Source organism: Ahaetulla prasina, chromosome 6 (assembly GCF_028640845.1).
Source record: "Ahaetulla prasina isolate Xishuangbanna chromosome 6, ASM2864084v1, whole genome shotgun sequence".
Classification (NCBI taxonomy): Eukaryota; Metazoa; Chordata; class Lepidosauria; order Squamata; family Colubridae; genus Ahaetulla; species Ahaetulla prasina.
In genome coordinates, this window is record NC_080544.1 from 34,191,740 (window position 1) to 34,211,413 (window position 19,674).

Sequence of the window (19,674 nt, forward strand, 5' to 3'; positions counted from 1 at the left end):
TGTGGTGATGGCATGCTTATTACTGTTGTGGGTGGTGAATTAGAAAATGGCGGTTGTCACTTTGATCTTGCAAAGATTCAAATCACTAAGCCATTTTGTCCCATTTCCTTATTACTACTTTGCAATGACCCAATTTTTCATATTTATTTAATTCAGCTCAGAGATTTCCCAACTTGTTGACTCTGAGTGGCTCACAGCATAAAAAGCAAACAGCAATGTGCAATCCAAATAAAATGGACAAGATGGTGACTTTGGCCAATAGTATCACACATACATCTACATGTCAGGGAATAGAACCAGGTCTTTAAGACTCTCTGGAACAAGGGTCTCCAACCTTGGCAACTTTAAGACTTGTGGACTTCCATTCCCAGAACTCTGGGAGTTGAAGTCCACAAGTCTTAAAGTTGCCAAGGTTGATGACCGCTGCTCTGGAACATCATCAGGCCAAGAAGCGCCCAATCTCAGAGGGAATCTCATTCCAAAGGACAGGTACTATGATAGAGATCTCACATTTCTCTGTCTATTTTCTTCCAATTAAGCCTCTGGTGGCTCAACGGACTAAGTCTGTCTGTTATTAACACAGCTGCTTGCAATTACTGCAAGTTCAAGTCCCACCAGGCCCAAGGTTGACTCAGCCTTCCATCCTTTATAAGGTAGGTAAAATGAGGACCCAGATTGTTGGGGGCAATTAAGTTGACTTTGTATATAATATACAAATGGATGACGACTATTGCTTAACACAGTGGTTCCCAACCTTTTCTTGTTTGAGGCACAACCTTTTCTTGTTTGAGGCACCCTTGGAAAGCCTTTCAAAAGTTCCCGGCACCCTTATAAGGAAATAGATATTTAAAATCTCCGTAGCTCAAAAGTTCCCGGCACCCTCAAAAGATCTCACGGCACCCCTTAGTGCCGCGGCACACTGGTTGGGAACCACTGGCTTAACACATTGTAAGCTGCCCTGAGTCTTCGGAGAAGGGCGGGATATAAATTCAAATTAAAAAAAAATTATCAAGCAGTGCTATGACAAATAGCACTGCTTGATATATAGAACCTAGAGTACATCAACCCTGTCGGATCAAGCCATACAGGTTGATATGATGGGAGACTGGCTGTCCCTCAAAAAATCAGGCTCCAGGCAACAAAGAGCTTCATAGGTCAAAACCGGTATCTTGAATTACATCTGGAAGCAAATTGCTTATGAATCAAAACAGGCACTGACACTGCCTTTGCCACTGCATTCTGGATCAGCTGAAGATTCCAGGTGGGGTTCAAAGGCAGCCCAATGTAGAGTGCCATGCAGTAAGCAGCAGAGTGAAGGGCATTCTGATCTAGGAAAGGGCATACACCAAATGAAGCTGAGTAAGCATTCCTCACTCAGCAGGAGTTCAGACAGACACACTCCCCCAGATTGCACATCACTCTTAAAAGGGGCAAATGCTACCCCATCCAAGGCTTAAGAGTTCAAAAGGAGTTCAGTCCCAAATAACTTCCAAATATCAGTAGGAGAAAAAAGCTTTAGGAAACATTGCTCACGTTTTATATAAACTCACCTGGGCGATCTGGACATTACTGGCTCTGCTTTCAAGATCTGTACATCTTGCAGAAACGGCAGATATGTGATTTTTCTGCCATTCTACCTCTTCGGAGAGTGAATTTAGTAGCTGTTCCCGCTTAGCCACTTCTTTTGTTTTCTCATCTAGCTGACCTCGTAGAGAAGCAACATCTGTACTTTTGTTTCTACTCCTTAACTCATCTTTCAGGACCTGGATTTCTTGATCTTTCCTTTCAAGCTTATTTTTATATTCTTCAATTTCTGTTTCAAGGGCAAGTATTTTCTATATGAAGTACAAGCAAGCATTTAACAAGAAAAAAAGGTCAGTTTCCAAACTATAAATTCCTGATTGAGTAAAAATGGCTAATTATGCTGGCAAATATTAATCTATTGGAGAATAAAGATAGTAAAATTAAGCTTATGGGACAGGATTTGGAATATGATTGTACTATTCTGCCTAGAAAATGCCCATTTAATTGTAGGTACATTCTCATTAAAACCAAAATATGTCTAGTATGTCAAAGCATAAAAAAATTCCCCAAAGAACTAAAACAAGACAAAAAAAAAGCTACAGATAAGTTCACTTCTTATGAAATCAATGATTTAATGTTAATATGAAAGTGAAACAAAAAATAAAAGAACCTCCACCACTTTAACCAAAAAATGGAGTCTCAACATGAACTGCACAATATAAATAAATAACTTATATGTACATAAACAGCTCAGATGATGCATTATCAACTGTCAGCTATTTACAATTAAATTTGAATTTAAATAGTTCAAAACAGTTCAACTATTTAAATTACAATAGTTCAAATAGGCTTTCAAATATACAGACTCTATGAGAAGAGTAGAAGGAAGGGTAACTAAACCTTTCGAAAAATGCATAAAATCACAAATTTCTTCTCTGAAATAGGTAGAAACAAATCATTTAAAAAACTTACTGTGGTATGTTATAAAACCATACGTCATAAAAGCAACAGTGAAGGAGCCACCCCACTTGTCCTGAGTGCTTCATATGCACTAGAACAAAAGGAACTAATATATGAACGAATAAAGCAAACGTTTAGCATTTCTTAGGGAAGAGTAACTTGCCATCCCATTGTCAGATGTGGTTCTGGTTGCAGAAATCTAGAAAGAATGCTAACAGGCTGCACAGCAAGGCACAAAGAAAAAGCAGGGGTATCTATCACCCCAGGTAAGACATCACATTACAGTTAGGCAGAGTAGGGCAGCATGGCTGGCTCGAGAATTCTGGGAGTTGAACTCCACAAGTCATAAAAGGGCCATCATTCCCCCACCCTTGCAGTAAGGGTTAACATCCCATTATCAATTAGTTTCTTTTGTAATTAGATGAAAAGTGAAGCCCTTGCTTTACAAAATGCTTTGTCTCAATCTTAATATCCAGGTTTTAATTTAGATGCAAAACTAGGATTATTTTAATTTATATCACCTCCAGAAGCCTCTTCCTTTCTTCCGGTGTCATTTTTCTTTTCTCCTTAATGATTTCTTCCAAAGACCTTTTCAAAGCTGCATTTCCTTTCTTATACACCTGCAATTCTGTTTCAGATTTGGAATCACCAGACTTGAATCCCCACTTCTTTGATGTCATACTTGAGATTCTCCGAAAAAATCATCAGGCACTATTCAAGAAGCAACCACTTCATCTGCAAGATGTTTTTGAAAAAAAATCCCTCTAAATTCCAAACCCACAAATAGTACAAGCCAATGGGAATTCTTTTCTAATATATATTATTACAACTACTGGTAATCCATTTATTCATATTTTTATTGTATACTAACACAGTGTTTTACAACAGACAGATAAAAACAGGTAGAATTCTGCTCCACCATAAATATTATGAAAAATAAAAATTCCTTTCAAACCACTCTGAACATTTGGTAAAATAGCAATAATTCTTCCCAAATAGAACATGAAACCTTAAAATTTGACATTATGAGGAAATTAAAGAAAACAGACACAATGTAGATGTTAATTGTCTTCAATTAGCCATGTTAAACCTTACAACTGGATGTATCGCTTTTAAAATAATAAAACCTGAAATGCAGCCAGATTAATTTGAGAGCAAAGAGATGAGGAAAAACCGCCATTCCCCTAATAAGATGTCTCTCCAATTGTTGTTTGTTTTGTAGAGAAAAAAATTACACGGACCTGTATTTTTTCATGCACATCAGCTGAGGTGAACAATCACTTTATTGATTAAAAGACTTCATCTCAGACTTGCCTTTATTAAACATTAAATTGAAGTAAATGGAAATACCTTCAAATGTGACATGCTCAAAAGGGCTGGGATAGAAAAATAGCTCTAAAAATATAACTGCCAGCCACTCCCTCTCAGCCCAATCAACCTCACCTTGTCATGGGGAAACAGACAGAAGTATTAAGCATGTTTGCTGCTTTGAGTTTTATATATACTGTGTGTGTATATATATATATATATATAGGTCTTTGGTTGTTCGGGTTTTCTCCCGTGTAAAATTGGAAGTGTCTTGGCGACGTTTCGACGAAGTCTCATTCGTCATCTTCAGGCTTCAGCTCGGTTTGGGAGCAATGTGTGATCGCAGCTGTTTCTTCCTTTTAACTGCTAGTGGGGTTTGAACTGATTGGGTGGGAGCTTGGCTGTGCTCTGATTGGATGGGGTTTTCTGTGCTCTGATTGGCTGGGGTGTGTCCTGTGTTGGTGGGGGCTTGGTTGTGCTCAGTCTAATCTGTGCTGCAGGGGATTTGAGCTGGTGAGCTGCACTGCTGCTGTTTGGCTTCGTGGTCGTGCTACATCTTCATAGTGGGTGTCAGTCTGCTGCATGTATGGATTGGAGGGGTTTGAAGTGGCTAATGTTGCAGCTGCGGTCTGGCTTCTGGTCCTTGGTCGTGCTTCCTGATCAGTGTGGGTTTGGGTGTGCTTTCTGGGTGGATGTGTGGTGGTGACATCCTGTGTGACCTCGTGAGTGTGGGTCTGGTGTCATTCCTCGTGTTAGGGACACGTTTGTCAATAAGGGCAGGTTTCCAAATGGCTGGTAGGCGGAGGTATCATCTCGCTTGTTCATGCTGTGTGGGCGTTTATCTCGATGGCTTCTCTGATTATTCTGTTGTTAAAGTGTTCAGTTTTGGCGATAGTTCTGGTCTTTTAAAGTCAATATCGTGTCCTGTGACTTTAAAGTGTTGGACCAGGAAGAAGTTGGTTCCTCTTTTTGAATGAGTTCTTGTGTTCTTCAATGCGTGCACTTATTCTTCTGTTGGTTTGTCCAATGTATGTGGTGGGGCAGGCGGTGCATGGGATTTCATATACTCCTTGATTTTCTAACTCAATTTTGTCTTTGGGGTTTCTTAGGATGGTGGATATTTTTGGTTTGTGCAGAATGCTGTCTTGATGTTATGTTTGTGGAGGATCTTGCTGATTCTGTCTGTGGTGCCTTTTATATATGGGAGGAGGGCTGTGCCATTTTCTTGCTCTCTGTCTTGGGTTTTAGTGGGCGGTTCTTTTGGATTAGTTTGGTAATCTTATTTCTCTGGAATCCATTGGATGTTAGTACGCTTGTGAGAGTGTGTAGTTCGGTTTTAGGTGTTGTTCTGTCAGCTAAGCATTTTGTTCTAGAGATGAGTGTCTTGGCTACGGAGTTGATCTGTGCTGGGTGGTGGTGTGAGAGTGCATGCAGATAGCGGTTTGTGTGTGTTTTCTTCTGGTAGATGGTGTGTCCTAGGGAGCCATTGGGTTTCTTGTAGACTAAGACATCTAGGAAGGAAGTTGGTTGTTAACTTCTGTTTCCATGGTGAACTGTATTTTGGGGTGTAGGCTATTGAGGTGTGTGAGGAAGTTTTCAAGTTTTTCTTTCCTGTGGCCAGATTATGAAGGTGTCGCTCACGATCTGAGCCAGAGTTTGGGTTTGTGATCAGATTTTTCTAGTGCTTGGGTTTCAAAGTGTTCCATGTAGAGGTTGGCAATGACAGGTGAGAGGGTGATCCCATGGGTGCGCCTTCTATTTGTTTGTATTTTTGTCCGTTATAGATGAAGTATGTGTTGATAGGCAGTGGTTGGTCAGATCTAGTATGTGCTTGGGGGTTATATTTGTTTTGGATAGCTGTCAAGGCTTCTTTGATTGGCACTTGGGTGAAGAGGGATATGACATCAAAGCTCACGAGTAGGTCGCTGGGCTGTAAGTTTTGTTTCTTTATGATCTCTATGAACTGGAATGAGTTTTTTACGTGTGAGGCGATGGATTCTGCATAGGGCTGTAGTTGTTTGGCGAGAAATTTGGCTAGGTTTTGTAGAGGTGAGCCTATGGAGCTGACTATGGGTCTGAGTGGGGTTCCTTCTTTGTGTATCTTGGGGAGGCCGTAGAGCTTAGGGCATCTGGATGATTTCTCTCTGGGAATGATTCTTTGTTGGATTTCTTCGCTGATGGGGGAGGCTTTTATTTTGGATCTAGTGGTTTTTTCTAGGTGGTTTTTTCTAGGTTACACTCATCTCTAGAACAAAATGCTTAGCTGACGAACAACACCTAAAAACCGAACTACACACTCTCACAAACGTACTAACATCCAATGGATTCCAGAGAAATAAGATTACCAAACTAATCCAAAAAGAACCCCCCACTAAAACCCAAGACAGAGAGCAAGAAAATGGCACAGCCCTCCTCCCATATATAAAAGGCACCACAGACAGAATCAGCAAGATCCTCCACAAACATAACATCAAGACAGCATTCTGCACAAACCAAAAAATATCCACCATCCTAAGAAACCCCAAAGACAAAATTGAGTTAGAAAATCAAGGAGTATATGAAATCCCATGCACCGCCTGCCCCACCACATACATTGGACAAACCAACAGAAGAATAAGTGCACGCATTGAAGAACACAAGAACTCATTCAAAAAGAGGAACCAACTTCTTCCTGGTCCAACACTTTAAAGTCACAGGACACGATATTGACTTTAAAAGACCAGAACTATCGCCAAAACTGAACACTTTAACAACAGAATAATCAGAGAAGCCATCGAGATAAACGCCCACACAGCATGAACAAGCGAGATGATACCTCCGCCTACCAGCCATTTGAAACCTGCCCTTATTGACAAACGTGTCCCTAACACGAGGAATGACACCAGACCCACACTCACGAGGTCCACACAGGATGTCACCACCACATCCACCCAGAAGCACACCCAAACCCACACTGATCAGGAAGCACGACCAAGGACCAGAAGCCAGACCGCAGCTGCAACATTAGCCACTTCAAACCCTCCAATCCATACATGCAGCAGACTGACACCCACTACGAAGATGTAGCGACCACGAACACGAAGCCAAACAGCAGCAGTGCAGCTCACCAGCTCAAATCCCCTGCAGCACAGATTAGACTGAGCACAACCAAGCCCCCACCAACACAGGACACACCCCAGCCAATCAGAGCACAGAAAACCCCATCCAATCAGAGCACAAAGCTCCCACCCAATCAGTTCAAACCCCACTAGCAGTTAAAAGGAAGAAACAGCTGCGATCACATTGCTCCCAGAAGCCACGGCTGAAGCCTGAAGATGACGAATGAGACTTCGTCAAGCGTCGCCAAGACACTTCCAATTTTACACGGAGAAAACCCGAACAACAAAGACCTATATAAACACTGAAACCTCAGAACATATATATATATATATATATATATATATATATATGTTTTCTGAGGTGTTTATTGTTGAAACAATCTGCAGTTGATACCGAACGTTAATGAAATCTCATTCAGGCTCAGCCTGCGCTTCTGGGAAGAGCACGGCTTGAAGCCTGAAGATGACGAATGAGACTTTGTCAAACGCTACAAGACATTTCCAATTTTACACGGAGAAAACCCGAACAACCAAGACCTATATATAACACCCGTGAAAACCTCAGAAAACATATATATATATATATATATATATATATATATATATATATATGTTTTCTGAGGTTTTCACAGTGTTTATGTGGTTAGTTTAATCTCCGTGTAAATGAAATGTCTTGAGCGTTCATCGTCGTCATCTTCAGCGCTTCCTGGGAGCAGAAGCACGGCTGAAGCCTGAAGATGACGAATGAGACTTTGTCGAAACGTTGCCAAGACATTTCCAATTTTACACGGAGAAAACCCGAACAACTAAAGACCTACATATATATACTATATATATATATATATAAAGATAATAAAGCTAGGTAATGTTATAAAATAGTTAATAAAATGCTAATTTAATGCCCATTTTAGAATCAATTATACAGAAACAAGAGAATCACATAGATTACAAAGGAATGCAAGGCCAAATGTTATGCTCATAGCAACAGAATTAAGATATGCTAATTAGACGCTGACAAAATATGCTATTTCTCATTATGAAACTAAAGCTGGAAAATTCTAGAACTAGAGATGTGCAGACTAGCTGTTCACACCTGAATATATAATGGCTTTTCATCTCTTGCAAGAAGTCCACCACATTCAACATTGTTGCCTTGCATGTTGAATTGTTTTTATGGTGTTTTATCTGAGCAAGTAATCAAGGTTAGAAAAGTATAACTGTTGTGATAGGATAAAGTAGTCTTCAAGTCACACCCATTATTGAGCACATCCAAGACTTTTTTTGGCAAAGGGCGTCCAAAATGGCTTTGTCCTGGCCTGGTTCCATGATGTCCCAATGGAGACACAGCCTTGGGATTTCCTAGTGGTCTCCCTTCCAGCCCTAAGAGGGACCAGTGTGCATTCCTTTCAAGATTGAAAGGTGCTTTTTCAGAAAACAACTGGACTTTCTTGTTTTTCCTTTGAAGACGTTTCACATCTCATCCAAGAAGCTTCTTCAGCTCTGACTGGATGGTGGAGAAAGGAAGGATTGATATTCCTTGCAGACAGCTGGTCATTTGCATGCTTTTAGAGAGTTGTTGAGGCCACTTGGAGGTTTATCTGTGTCCTCAGGGTCACCTGAGTAATGCAAATGGGTGTAGAGCCTTCTTAGACCCTCCAAGTGACCTCACCAATCCTGTAAAAAGAATGCAAATGACCAGCTGTCTGCAAGGAATAGTTTAGTTTAGTTTAGTTTTATTAGATTTTTATACCGCCCTTCTCCCGAAGGACTCAGGGCGGTGTACAGCCGAAATAAAATACAGAGTATATACAATTAAAAGAAATTAAAAGAAACTATTAATAAATGGCCGATAATTTAAAATTAAAAATTTACAAATGTTTAAAATCTCTAAAACCTCAATTTAAAATCACTATTTATGCCAGTCCTGCTTGAATAAATAAGTATGTTTTTAGCTCACGACGGAAGGTCCGAAGATCAGGAACTTGACGTAAGCCAGGGGGGAGTTCGTTCCAGAGCGTCGGTGCTCCCACAGAGAAGGCCCTACCCCTGGGAGCCGCCAGCCGACATTGTTTGGCGGACGGCACCCTGAGAAGGCCCTCTCTGTGAGGCGTCTGGTCGATGGGAGGCATACGGTAACAGCAGGCGGTCTCGTAAGTACCGGGTCCTAAGCCATGGAGCGCTTTAAAGGTGGTAACCAGGATCTTGAAGCGCACCCAAAGACCACAGGAAGCCAGTGCAACCACGGAGCAGAGGTGTTAGTGGGAGCCTCGAGCGGCTCCCATTACCACTCGTGCAGCTGCATTCTGGACTAACTGCAGCCTCCGGGTGCACCTCAAGGGCAGCCCCATGTAGAGAGCATTGCAATAATCCAGCCGAGACCTAACCAGAGCGTGAGTGACCGTGCATAAGGCATCCCGGTCTAGGAAGGACGAACTGGCGAACCAAGCGAACTTGGTAAAAGCCCTCCTGGTGACGGCTGCCAGATGTTCCTCAAGGACAGCCGCCCACCCAGGAGGACGCCCAAGTTGCGAACCCCCTCCTTTGGGGCCACTACCCCGCCCCCAACAGTCAGCTGCGGGTGCAGCTGACTGTACCGGGGTGCCGGCATCCACAGCCACTCCGTCTTGGAGGGATTGAGCTTGAGTCTGTTTCTCCCCATCCAGACCCGTCGGCTTCCAGGCACCGGGACAGCACTTGACCGCCGTTGGGGTGGTCCGGGTGGAAAAGTACAGCTGAGTGTCATCAGCGTACAGATGATAACTCACCCGAACCCACTGATGACCTCACCCAGCGGCTTCATGTAGATGTTGAACAGGGTAGGCGAGAGAATCGACCCTGGGGTACCCCACAAGTGAGGCCCTCGAGGACGACCTCTGCCCCCCTGTCAACACCGACTGCGGCCGGTCAGAGAGATAGGAGGAGAACCACCGATAAACGGTGCCTCCCACTCCCAATCCCTCCAACCGGCGCAGCAGGATACCATGGTCGATGGTATCAAAAGCCGCTGAAAGATCTAATAGGACCAAGGCAGAGGAACAGCCCCTGTCCCTGGCCCTCCAGAGGTCATCCACCAACGCGACCAAAGCCGTCTCCGTGCTATAACCGGGCCGGAAGCCGGACTGGAACGGGTCTAGATAGACAGCTTCCTCCAGGTGCCGGGGAAGCTGCCATGCAACCATTACACTCTACAACCTTCGCTAAAAGCGAAGGTTGGAGACTGACGATAATTTCCCAAAATAGCTGGGTCCAGGAAGGCTTCTTCAGGAGAGGTCTCACCACCGCCTCCTTCAAGGCGGCGGGAAAACCCTTCAACTAAAGAAGCATTTATAATCCCTGAACCAGCCTCGTGTCACTTCCTGAGCAGCCAGTACTAACCAGGAAGGACACGGGTCCAGTAAACACGTGGTCGCATGCAACCTCCCCAGCAACCTGTCCACGCCCTCGGAGCCACAGAATCAAACTCATCCCAAATAACCTCAACAAGACGAGTCTCTGTCACCTCAGCTGAATCATCGCAATCATGGTCCAAACCATCACGGTTGAACGATTTTATCGTATAGATAACCGTTAAACTCCTCGGCTCGACCCTGCAGGTCATCCCGCCTCTTGTTGAAGGAGGAACGGGTCACCAAACAGGGCGGCCGGGCGGTTATCTGCCGACGCAATGAGGGTGGAAGCGTGGGGCGTTTCGCCTCCCTCATTGCCACTAGGTAAGTCCTGGTAAAGGACCTCACTAGTGTCCGATCAGCCTCGGACCTGCTGGACCTCCAAACACTCTCTAGGCGTCTTCTCCGGCGTTTCATCTCTCTCAGCTCCCCGGAGAACCAGGGAGCCAATTGAGATCTGCGCCGGGTCAGAGGCCGCAAAGGCACGACACGGTCCAAAGCCCCAGCCGCGGCCCGATCCCAAGCCGCAACTAGTTCTTCAGTCGTGCCGTGGGTAAGATCCTCAGGAAACGGCCCAAGCTCCGTCAGAAACCTCTCCGGGTCCATCAGGCGCCTGGGACGGAACCAACGCATCGGCTCCGTCTCCCTGCGGTGGTGAGCAGCGGTTCGAAAGTCTAGGCGAAGGAGAAAATGATCCGACCATGACAATGGTTCTTTCACTATATCTCCTAATTCCAGATCATTAACCCACTGACCAGAGATAAAAATCAAGTCTAGCGTGCCTCCCCCGATGTGTAATATAGATCCTTCCATAGAAGAGACAAGACAGTCACTTGTCTGAAATGGTATAGGTCCATGACGGTGAACCTATGGCACGCGCGCCAGAGGTGGCACGCAGTGCCCTCTCTTTGGGCACACGAGCTGCCACCCCAGTTCAACTCCGCCGCGCATGCGTGTATGTCTCCCGCCCTCCAGCTGGTCTTCGGGTCTCTGCCACACATGCGTGGGAGGCGTGCCACATATGCGGGGGCCATGCGCGCACTGCATTTTGGGGGTTCACGTGCACATTCATGCACGCACGGGCTTTGGGCACTCGGTGTGGAAAAGGTTAGCCATCACTGGTATAGATTCTCCTGCTTGAGCAGGGGGCTGGACTAGAGCAGGGGTCTCCAACCTTGGCAACTTTAAGACTTGTGGACTTCAACTCCCAGAGTTCCTCAGCCAGCAAAACTAAGGGGCGTGCATAAGAGCACAAACGTGCCTATCGTTCCCTGTCCTATTGTTCCTCTTCATTATATCCAATTATTATTATTTTTTTTTGAATTTATATCCCGCCCTTCTCCGAAGACTCAGGGCGGCTTACATTGTGTATAGTTATTACACAATTAATATAGTTATTACATACTTATACTCATATATATCCTTGTATATTATATAGTTATTTCATGTTAATGCTTATATATATATTATTTTTATTTTATTTATTTTGTCATAACAGTATACACAAACATCAACATAAAACAACAACACATCATATAAACATATATATAAGCAAAAGTATGTAACAACTATATTAATTTGATATAATGAAAGGGAACAATTCCTATTGTTCCTATTGTCATACTGTTATGACAAAACAAATTTAAAAAAAAAACAACCGCTTCCAAGGCGGGCCTCCCTTTCTTTCCACACAGGTTCAAAAGGACCGACATGCCAAGGGCGGAAAAACGCAGCTCCCGAGCGTCCCCATACACACCTCAGCAAAGTCTCTGGAGCGCTAGGTGGACACAGCCGGGCGGAGAAGGCCGCTTTAAGATGGCAAGACGACGGCGGCGGCACCGACAGCACCGTGCCTTCCCTTCCACGGAAGGAAGGGGACGGGACGGGACGGGATGGCCCGGCCCGTAGCGGAGCGGCGAGCAGGAAACAACGGCAGAACCGCTCCGCTTCGAACTGACGCCCTCTCGAACGCGGCTTCCGAGAGTTTGAATCCAGCGGCTGCACGTGACGCCACTTCCGCCCGGTTGCCAGGCTACCAGCGCCGCGTGGATCCATAAGAAAGTTCCGCGGCGGAACTTGACGGCTTCGTGACGTCACGGACGGGTTCCCTTCCCTGACATTCGAAGTGAAGCGATTGGGGAAGGAGCGTTAATGAAAGGAACGAATGCGTGCGCGGAGTGTGTGTGTGTGTGTGTGCTGGATTTTGCAACACCATCACCCCCCCCGGGATAATTTAATGACGGTTTTATTTTCTAACCAGTAATTTTTGTACAACTGCCTGGAGAGATTTCTTTCCCCGCCGAGGCTGGTCATCGGGCGGAGATTACCGCCCGCTGTCAAAATTAAGCAAATGTTTTTTTTTTAGGAGGGCAAGATAAAAATCAGCTGTATAAATAAGACTAGTTAGTCACGTATCTAAAATACTGCAGGTTCTCCTGCTTGAGCAGGGGGCTGGACTAGACGACCTCCATGGTCCCTTAAAGACACAGACTTCAGAGAATAATTAGAACTGCAGAAAAAATAATTGCTACCAACCTGCCTTCCATTGAGGACCTGTATACTGCACGAATCAAGAAGAGGACCGTGAAAATATTTACAGATCCCTCACATCCTGGACATAAACTGTTTCAACTCCTACCCTCAAAATGACGCTATAGAGCACTGCACATCAGAACAACTAGACACAAGAACAGTTCCCCCCCCCCAAGGCCATCACTCTGCTAAACAAATAATTCCCTCAACACTGTCAAACTATTTACTAAATCTGCACTACTATTAATCTTCTCATCGTTCCCATCACCAATCTCTTTCCACTTATGACTGTATGACTGTAACTTTGTTGCTGGTAATCCTTATGATTTATATTGATATATTGATCATCATTTGTGTTGTAAATGTTGTACCTTGATGAAGGTATCTTTTCTTTTATGTACACTGAGAGCATATGCACCAAGACAAATTCCTTGTGTGTCCAATCACACTTGGCCAATAAAAAATTCTATTCTATTCTATTCTATCTAGGAAATCAGTCTAGCACAGGTAGCATGAAAAGTAGCTGGACTGTTTGGAATGTGTGGATATATTTCCAATATTTCCAAATATTTTTATTACATGCATGGGTGTCTCTGGATTTACAACCCTGGAATAGTTTAATGATGGTTTTATTTTCTAAAATGAATTTTGCACAAATGCCTGGAGATACTTGTTACCCCACCAAGATTGGTCATTGAGTAGATACTAGCACCTGCTGTCAACAATAATCCAGTAATGACACAACTCAATCATCGATTTGCTGATCTTTAGAGATCACAGTCCTCTCCCACGTGGCAAAAGTCATGGGCTCATTGCGACTAACTCTCAGTAGAGTTGGGAAGAAATGTACTCGAAATATTATCATGTGTGGATAATCTACAGTTAGATTCATGCATTAATTTAATAATGCAAGTCCTAATCAAGAATCTAAAAATTGTTACTGCAGTGTCTAAGAATATAGGCAATTCCAAACAGGTGGGTTTGGTCTGATAATTCAGTATTTCCAGCTACTGAGTAGATATCAAGAATTTGTATTAATATTATTGCTTTGGTATTATCATTATTACCATGCATGTTTAATTATTTTTATTTCCATAGTGAAGCCTGCTGAAAGTTTTGGAGTTGTGCCAGATATTACTCTAATAAGTAAATAAATTCAGTCTTGAAATCATAAACTTGTGGTTCCTATACCTGTCCATAGACTGCCTACTGAAAAAGTGGTGACTGCACTTCCTCCAACACCACTGTATACCAGTAAATTGGAAACTAAAGATCTATGGTCTGACTGACCCAACCCTGGGATCATTCTGACGGATGGTCCTTCTTTGCTTCTCTTCCCTTCCTCCATCTTAAGCAGTAGGTTGCAGCGTTACAGGGGGAAGAAAAGAAAGGGGTGCATTGCTATTAGTTTTCTGTCCCTTGGAATCATTGCTCCATGGTATGGAAACTGGCATGAAGTTTCCTTTTGCTCTGCATCTTTTGCAGTGGGAGGGGAGGAGAGGAAGAGATTGGTTCCTCTACTTCTCTCGTCACCTTTTTTTTCCTGAAGGGGGCAGAAGAAATGGGAGAGAGAGGAGGCACCAGTTTTCTTGGGACCAACTCCCCCCCCCATTTCTCTTTCCCTTTGAAAGAAGTGGGACAAGTGGCTAAACCAGGGGTCTCCAACCTTGGTCCCTTTAAGACTTGATCCCTTTAAGACTTAAGACTTGGTCTTAAGACTTTAAGACTTGGTCCCTTTAAGACTTTAAGACTTTAAGACTTGGTCCCTTTAAGACTTAAGCAAAGCTGGCTGAGGAACTCTGGGAGTTGAAGTCCGCAAGTCTTAAAGGGACCAAGGTTGGAGACCCCTGGGCTAAACCACCACCTCTGGGGTTGGGGTGGGAAGGAGTCTAATTATTTGAGTATTGGAAGAACCGGCACCAAAAAGATCAGCTTTCCTCTACTATTTCCTCTAACTTTCCTCTACTCTTGCATCCATGGGAAAAATAGAGGGGGGGGGGGAAATGACAAGTATTCTCTGCCCCCATTTCTCTTGCCCAGTAGAACTGAGAATGTAATACCCCCCTCTATCTTTTTACCCCTGAAAGGTTCCTCCCTATTCACCCACCCAGGTATTAGGTGCTGCAATGCTGGTCTGCAGGTGGGAGTTGCATTTATGAGATGACCAGCAGGTTTATGACAACCATGTAGCTCTAACACTGGCAGGTGGTTAAGGCATTGCTCTGTTAGGGCTCAGTGTACAGCTGTACCCTTCCTTTCTCTTGACAGCATTCTGATCCTACAGATATCTCCATGGGATGGGGATATTTGGTTATCCCTCCTCTCCCAACATATCCCTCAATCTTGGGAATTTGCTACCAGATCTGGCAGTGTTGCCAAGAGAAAAGGGGAGACACAGGTCCGGGTGTGTCCACAGGGAGGGTTTCAAAAAGTTAACAACTTTGTGATCGACGTGCCCACACCCCCTGTTTTACAGTACATCTGAAGTGATTCATCTAAAAGGAACAGGACTTGGAGTGCATGGCTGGGGCTGCCATCTTGATTCTTGGCAGAGTAGCCAGCAGAGATTCTCCACTCCCCAAAGGTAAATGAACTTGACAATTATCAGGAAATGATGGGTGGCCTCATATTTTCATTTTGTAATCTTGGCCGGAGCCTTCTGATAACCACATCATGAGAAAACTCAGAATCTGCTTTGCTAACATACTAATCGGATGCATATATTGTTCAAAATCATAATGAGGTCTTTAACATGTATGAATGCCACAATTTTAGGTTATAGGCCATAGATTATGGTTTTAATGTCAATCCTGTTGTTTGTCGCTTATTGAATGAAGCATGAATTTAAAATTCTGATTTAGCATAATGTGTGATTTTAAATAATGAATGGTCTAGCATAGGAGGGCTTCAAGAAATCTCACTCTGAATTAAGATTCCTATATATACACAGAGTGTAAGTTGAATTCAGTTCATTATCCTAGGATATAAATATTCACCTTCATTCATATTAATTCCAACCAAACCTAGTGTATGTCTCGAATGGAAGACAGACTGATTTCACAATTTGTGCACTTCCACACAACTGAAATGCAGATTTCCAGAATAAGCTTTTATTCTCTTCCTATTGCAATATGTCAGAATAGTTCAGGTGATGCTAACTTTCTCCTTTCCCTTCTTTCTCTTCTTCTTTCTCTTCATGGCCTGATCCTTCTAATTTTGTTTGTTTTCTTACAAAGCAAATATTTTTCTTTTTTTTTTAGGAGGACAAAATAGAATTTAGCTGCTTAAATATGTATTTATCAGACATGTATAGGAAACCAGTCTACCACAGGTGGCATGAGAAGTGTAATGTATCTTTAAATGTTTTGGCGGGAAAAAAGCACGTTGCTGATTGGTTGAAGCCTCCGGCTAAACTGTATTTAAGGAGAGGTTTTTCCCAGCCCGAGTTGCTGGGTTCACCATATAGTAAAGAGCTGTTGTCACTATCCTGGTCTCCTGCCTCGTTATTGCCCGAATCTAACACTGGCGACGAGGATGGGATCTCGAGGCTAAGAGCGCCAGGAAAAGAGCTGAACTCACCAGGAAGACGCGAACCCAGCAAAACAAGGGCGGAAAGCAGCGATGTCCGGCTACACACCGCCATTCGACCCAGCTAAGGAGAAATGGGGGTCATACATGGCTCGCTTCGAGTGTTTCCTCGAAGCAAACGAACTTCAAGGAGTTTCCGACAACAGGAAACGAGCCTATTTCCTGAGCCACTGTGGTCCAGAAGTTTTCGACACCGCAGAATCTCTGGCTGAGCCAACGCCGGTACAGTCGGTACCGTGGCAAACTCTGCAGACTCTGCTGAAAGCACATTTTGCACCGATGCCATCCAAGTATGTGCAACGGTTTGAATTGGGAGCGAGACAGCAAGAAGGCGAGTCCATCAGTGCATACATGGCCGCCCTAAGAAAAGCCTCAAAACATTGCAGTATCGAGACTTGACGAGGCATTGCTGAGCAACTCATCCGCGGGGTCAGGGACATCCGCTTATGGAGGCGGCTGCTGGCTAAAAGCAACCTAACGCTGGCAAACGCCTGGACGAAGCCAGGGCTCACGAGATGTCGACCCAAGCAGCGGAAACCCTACAAAAGCAGGTCACACCAACGGCTGGTGCGAAATCAACCCCGGTCCACAATGAAGAGGTCCAGGCCGAATCGGACGGTGAGGAGGAAGAAGGAGTTTTCCACACCGGGAGGCCGGAGAAAGACGACCGGGGCGACTGCGCAAGTTGCGGAGGGCAACACCAACGACAACAATGCAGATTTAAAGATGCAACTTGTCGGCGATGCGAAAGGAAGGGGCACCTAGCACAGGTCTGTCGAGCTCCCCAACCTTCCCGCCAAAAATTCAAACCGGCCAATCAGAGCGCGGGAACGACGAAGCGGCCCGCGAGTGGTCAGTTTAAAAAAGGCGCGAAATTGAATCAAACTGTCGTGAGAGTGGGTCACGCATCAACACGCCTAGAAAAGAAAATCTTCACAAAAGCAAAGATTGAGGGGGTGCCGTGCCGATTGGAGGTGGACACCGGCTCATCGATCACGATCATGTCCTGGGACAACCTCGTGAGAGCCTTACCCGCCATCGCAAAGCGCAAGCTGCAACCACAAAGACTAAAAGTACAGGACTACCAGGGGAATCGCATCCCCGTCCGAGGGTAACGGTCCACGCCGAGTATGGACAATACAAGAAAACTCTGCCCATCACCATCGTTGATGGGACCCTACCAAGCTTGTTGGGACTGGATTGGTTCCGAGCATTGGGCATGGGAGTGACTGGAATCTTCAGAAACGAAGTCGACCTTAAAGACGTACTCATGAAGGAATTTGGGGACGTTTTCAAAGACTGCCTGGGCAAGTACAAGGGACCCCTATGTCCTTTAACTTAGACCCCAAGTTGCCCCTATCCGCCTAAAGGCTAGGAGGGTCCCGTTAGCCTAAAGCCCAGGATTGACCGGGAACTAGACAAACTAGTAAACCAGGGAATTCTAGTGCCAGTTGACCATGCTAAGTGGGAGACCCCATAGTCACCCCAGTCAAACCGGACGGATCGGTCCGGATTTGCGCTGACTACAAGGCAACGCAACAAAGCGTTGCAAAGAGTGCTTACCCGTTCGGTGGTACAGCACTTACTGCACTCAATGGGGCAAGGGCAAGTTTTGCCAAGCTAGACCTGGCACAAGCCTATCAACAGCTGCCCAGAGACAGCAGCACAGCCAAGCGCAGACAATTGTGACTCACAGAGGGGCTTTAAGTGTACCCGATTACAGTTTGGGGTTAGTGTGGCTCCAGGGTTATTTCAGAACCTGATGGAGCGGCTATTGCAGGCCTACCAGGGTGGTACCATACTTTGACGATGTACTGGTATCCGCTGAAAACCTAGAGGAATTAGGGCGAGGCTGCGAAAAGTTTTGGGCATTTTCCGGTCTGCCGGTCTCACAGTTAAACTGAACAAATGCCAGATCGGGGTTGAGTCTGTGGAATTCCTGGGCTACCGGATAGACAGGAAGGATTCACCCACTGAGAGCAAGGTACGGGCCATCAGGAAGGCCCGGTGCCCAAGAACAAAACGGAGTTACAGGCATTCTTGGGTCTGGTCAACTTCTACGAGTATTCTTAAGGAATAAGGCAACAGTAGCGAGCCGCTGCATAAATTATTAGCTAAAGACGGCTGCATGGTCTTGGGGAAAGGCGGAAGCTAGGGCATTCAAGGGGTAAAAATCTCTAACGAGTGATAGCCTTATCCAGTACAATGGCACGCTGCCATTAGTGTTAAGCTGCGATGCATCTCCCTATGGGGTGGGGCTGTGCTCAGCCACAGGTTACCAAATGGCACAGAAGCCCCTATTGCATACTACTCCCGAACCATGTCATCAACTGAAAGGAATTATAGCCAGCTTGATAAGGAAGCCTTGGCTATAGTCTCAGGGGTAAAGAAATTCCATGAATATGTATTTGGTCGTGGTTTCGAAATCATCACGGACCATAGACCTTGCTAGGTCTGCTGGCAGGCACATCGCCCAACGCCCGTGGCACTTTCGCCAAGACTGACCCGATGGACTATCTTCCTGGCAGCGTATTCTTACAAATTGCTACACCGGCCAGGAAAGGATTTAGGGCATGCAGACGCACGCACTGAGCAGATGCCCATTACCAGAGACTATTGAAGACCCCACTCCAGGAATACCAATTCTGCTAATTGACTCTTTGGACTCTGGCCCAGTCACATCCAAAGAGGTGGCTCGGGCTTCGTATAAGGACATTTTAAAACAAACTGTACTTGGTTGGGTACAAAGAGGTGGCCGCTGCGCGGGCGAGCGTTTTAAAGAGTTTGTAAAAAAATGTGGGGAACTTTCGGCGCAAGGGGGATGCCTGCTATGGGGGGATCGAGTGGTGATCCCAGAGAAATTGAGGAAAAGGGTGTTAGATCTCCTTCACGAAGGTCACCCAGGGATCGTGAGGATGAAGGGTCTAGCGAGAAGCTATGTGTGGTGGCCCTTAATGGACTCAGAAATTGCTGAAAGGGTAGGGAAATGCCAGGCCTGCCAGGAGTCCAGACCGCTACCCCCAACGGCCCCGATTCGGGAATGGGAGAGAGGAGGCACCAGTTTTCTTGGGACCAACTCCCCCCCCCATTTCTCTTTCCCTTTGAAAGAAGTGGGACAAGTGGCTAAACCAGGGGTCTCCAACCTTGGTCCCTTTAAGACTTGATCCCTTTAAGACTTAAGACTTGGTCTTAAGACTTTAAGACTTGGTCCCTTTAAGACTTTAAGACTTTAAGACTTGGTCCCTTTAAGACTTAAGCAAAGCTGGCTGAGGAACTCT

The 19,674-nt window shown here is 45.0% G+C and overlaps 1 protein-coding gene across 2 annotated transcripts in view; it reads right to left on the bottom strand.

The window, feature by feature from the left end:
- The window catches only part of CEP55 (centrosomal protein 55), a 29,375-nt gene extending 17,066 nt beyond the window's left edge, over positions 1-12,309 (bottom strand). Inside the window, exons 1-3 of one of the 2 annotated variants that reach the window (XM_058189041.1) lie at positions 12,033-12,309; positions 3,006-3,219; positions 1,551-1,835 (exon numbers count right to left, since the gene is read on the bottom strand). In XM_058189041.1, the coding sequence (XP_058045024.1) occupies positions 1,551-1,835; positions 3,006-3,164 (444 nt within the window). In that variant the 5' untranslated portion in view covers positions 3,165-3,219; positions 12,033-12,309. The remainder of the gene's footprint in view (positions 1-1,550; positions 1,836-3,005; positions 3,220-12,032) is intronic. The other variant, XM_058189042.1, reaches the window with a different exon arrangement.
- Between the last annotated feature and the right edge of the window lie 7,365 nt (positions 12,310-19,674).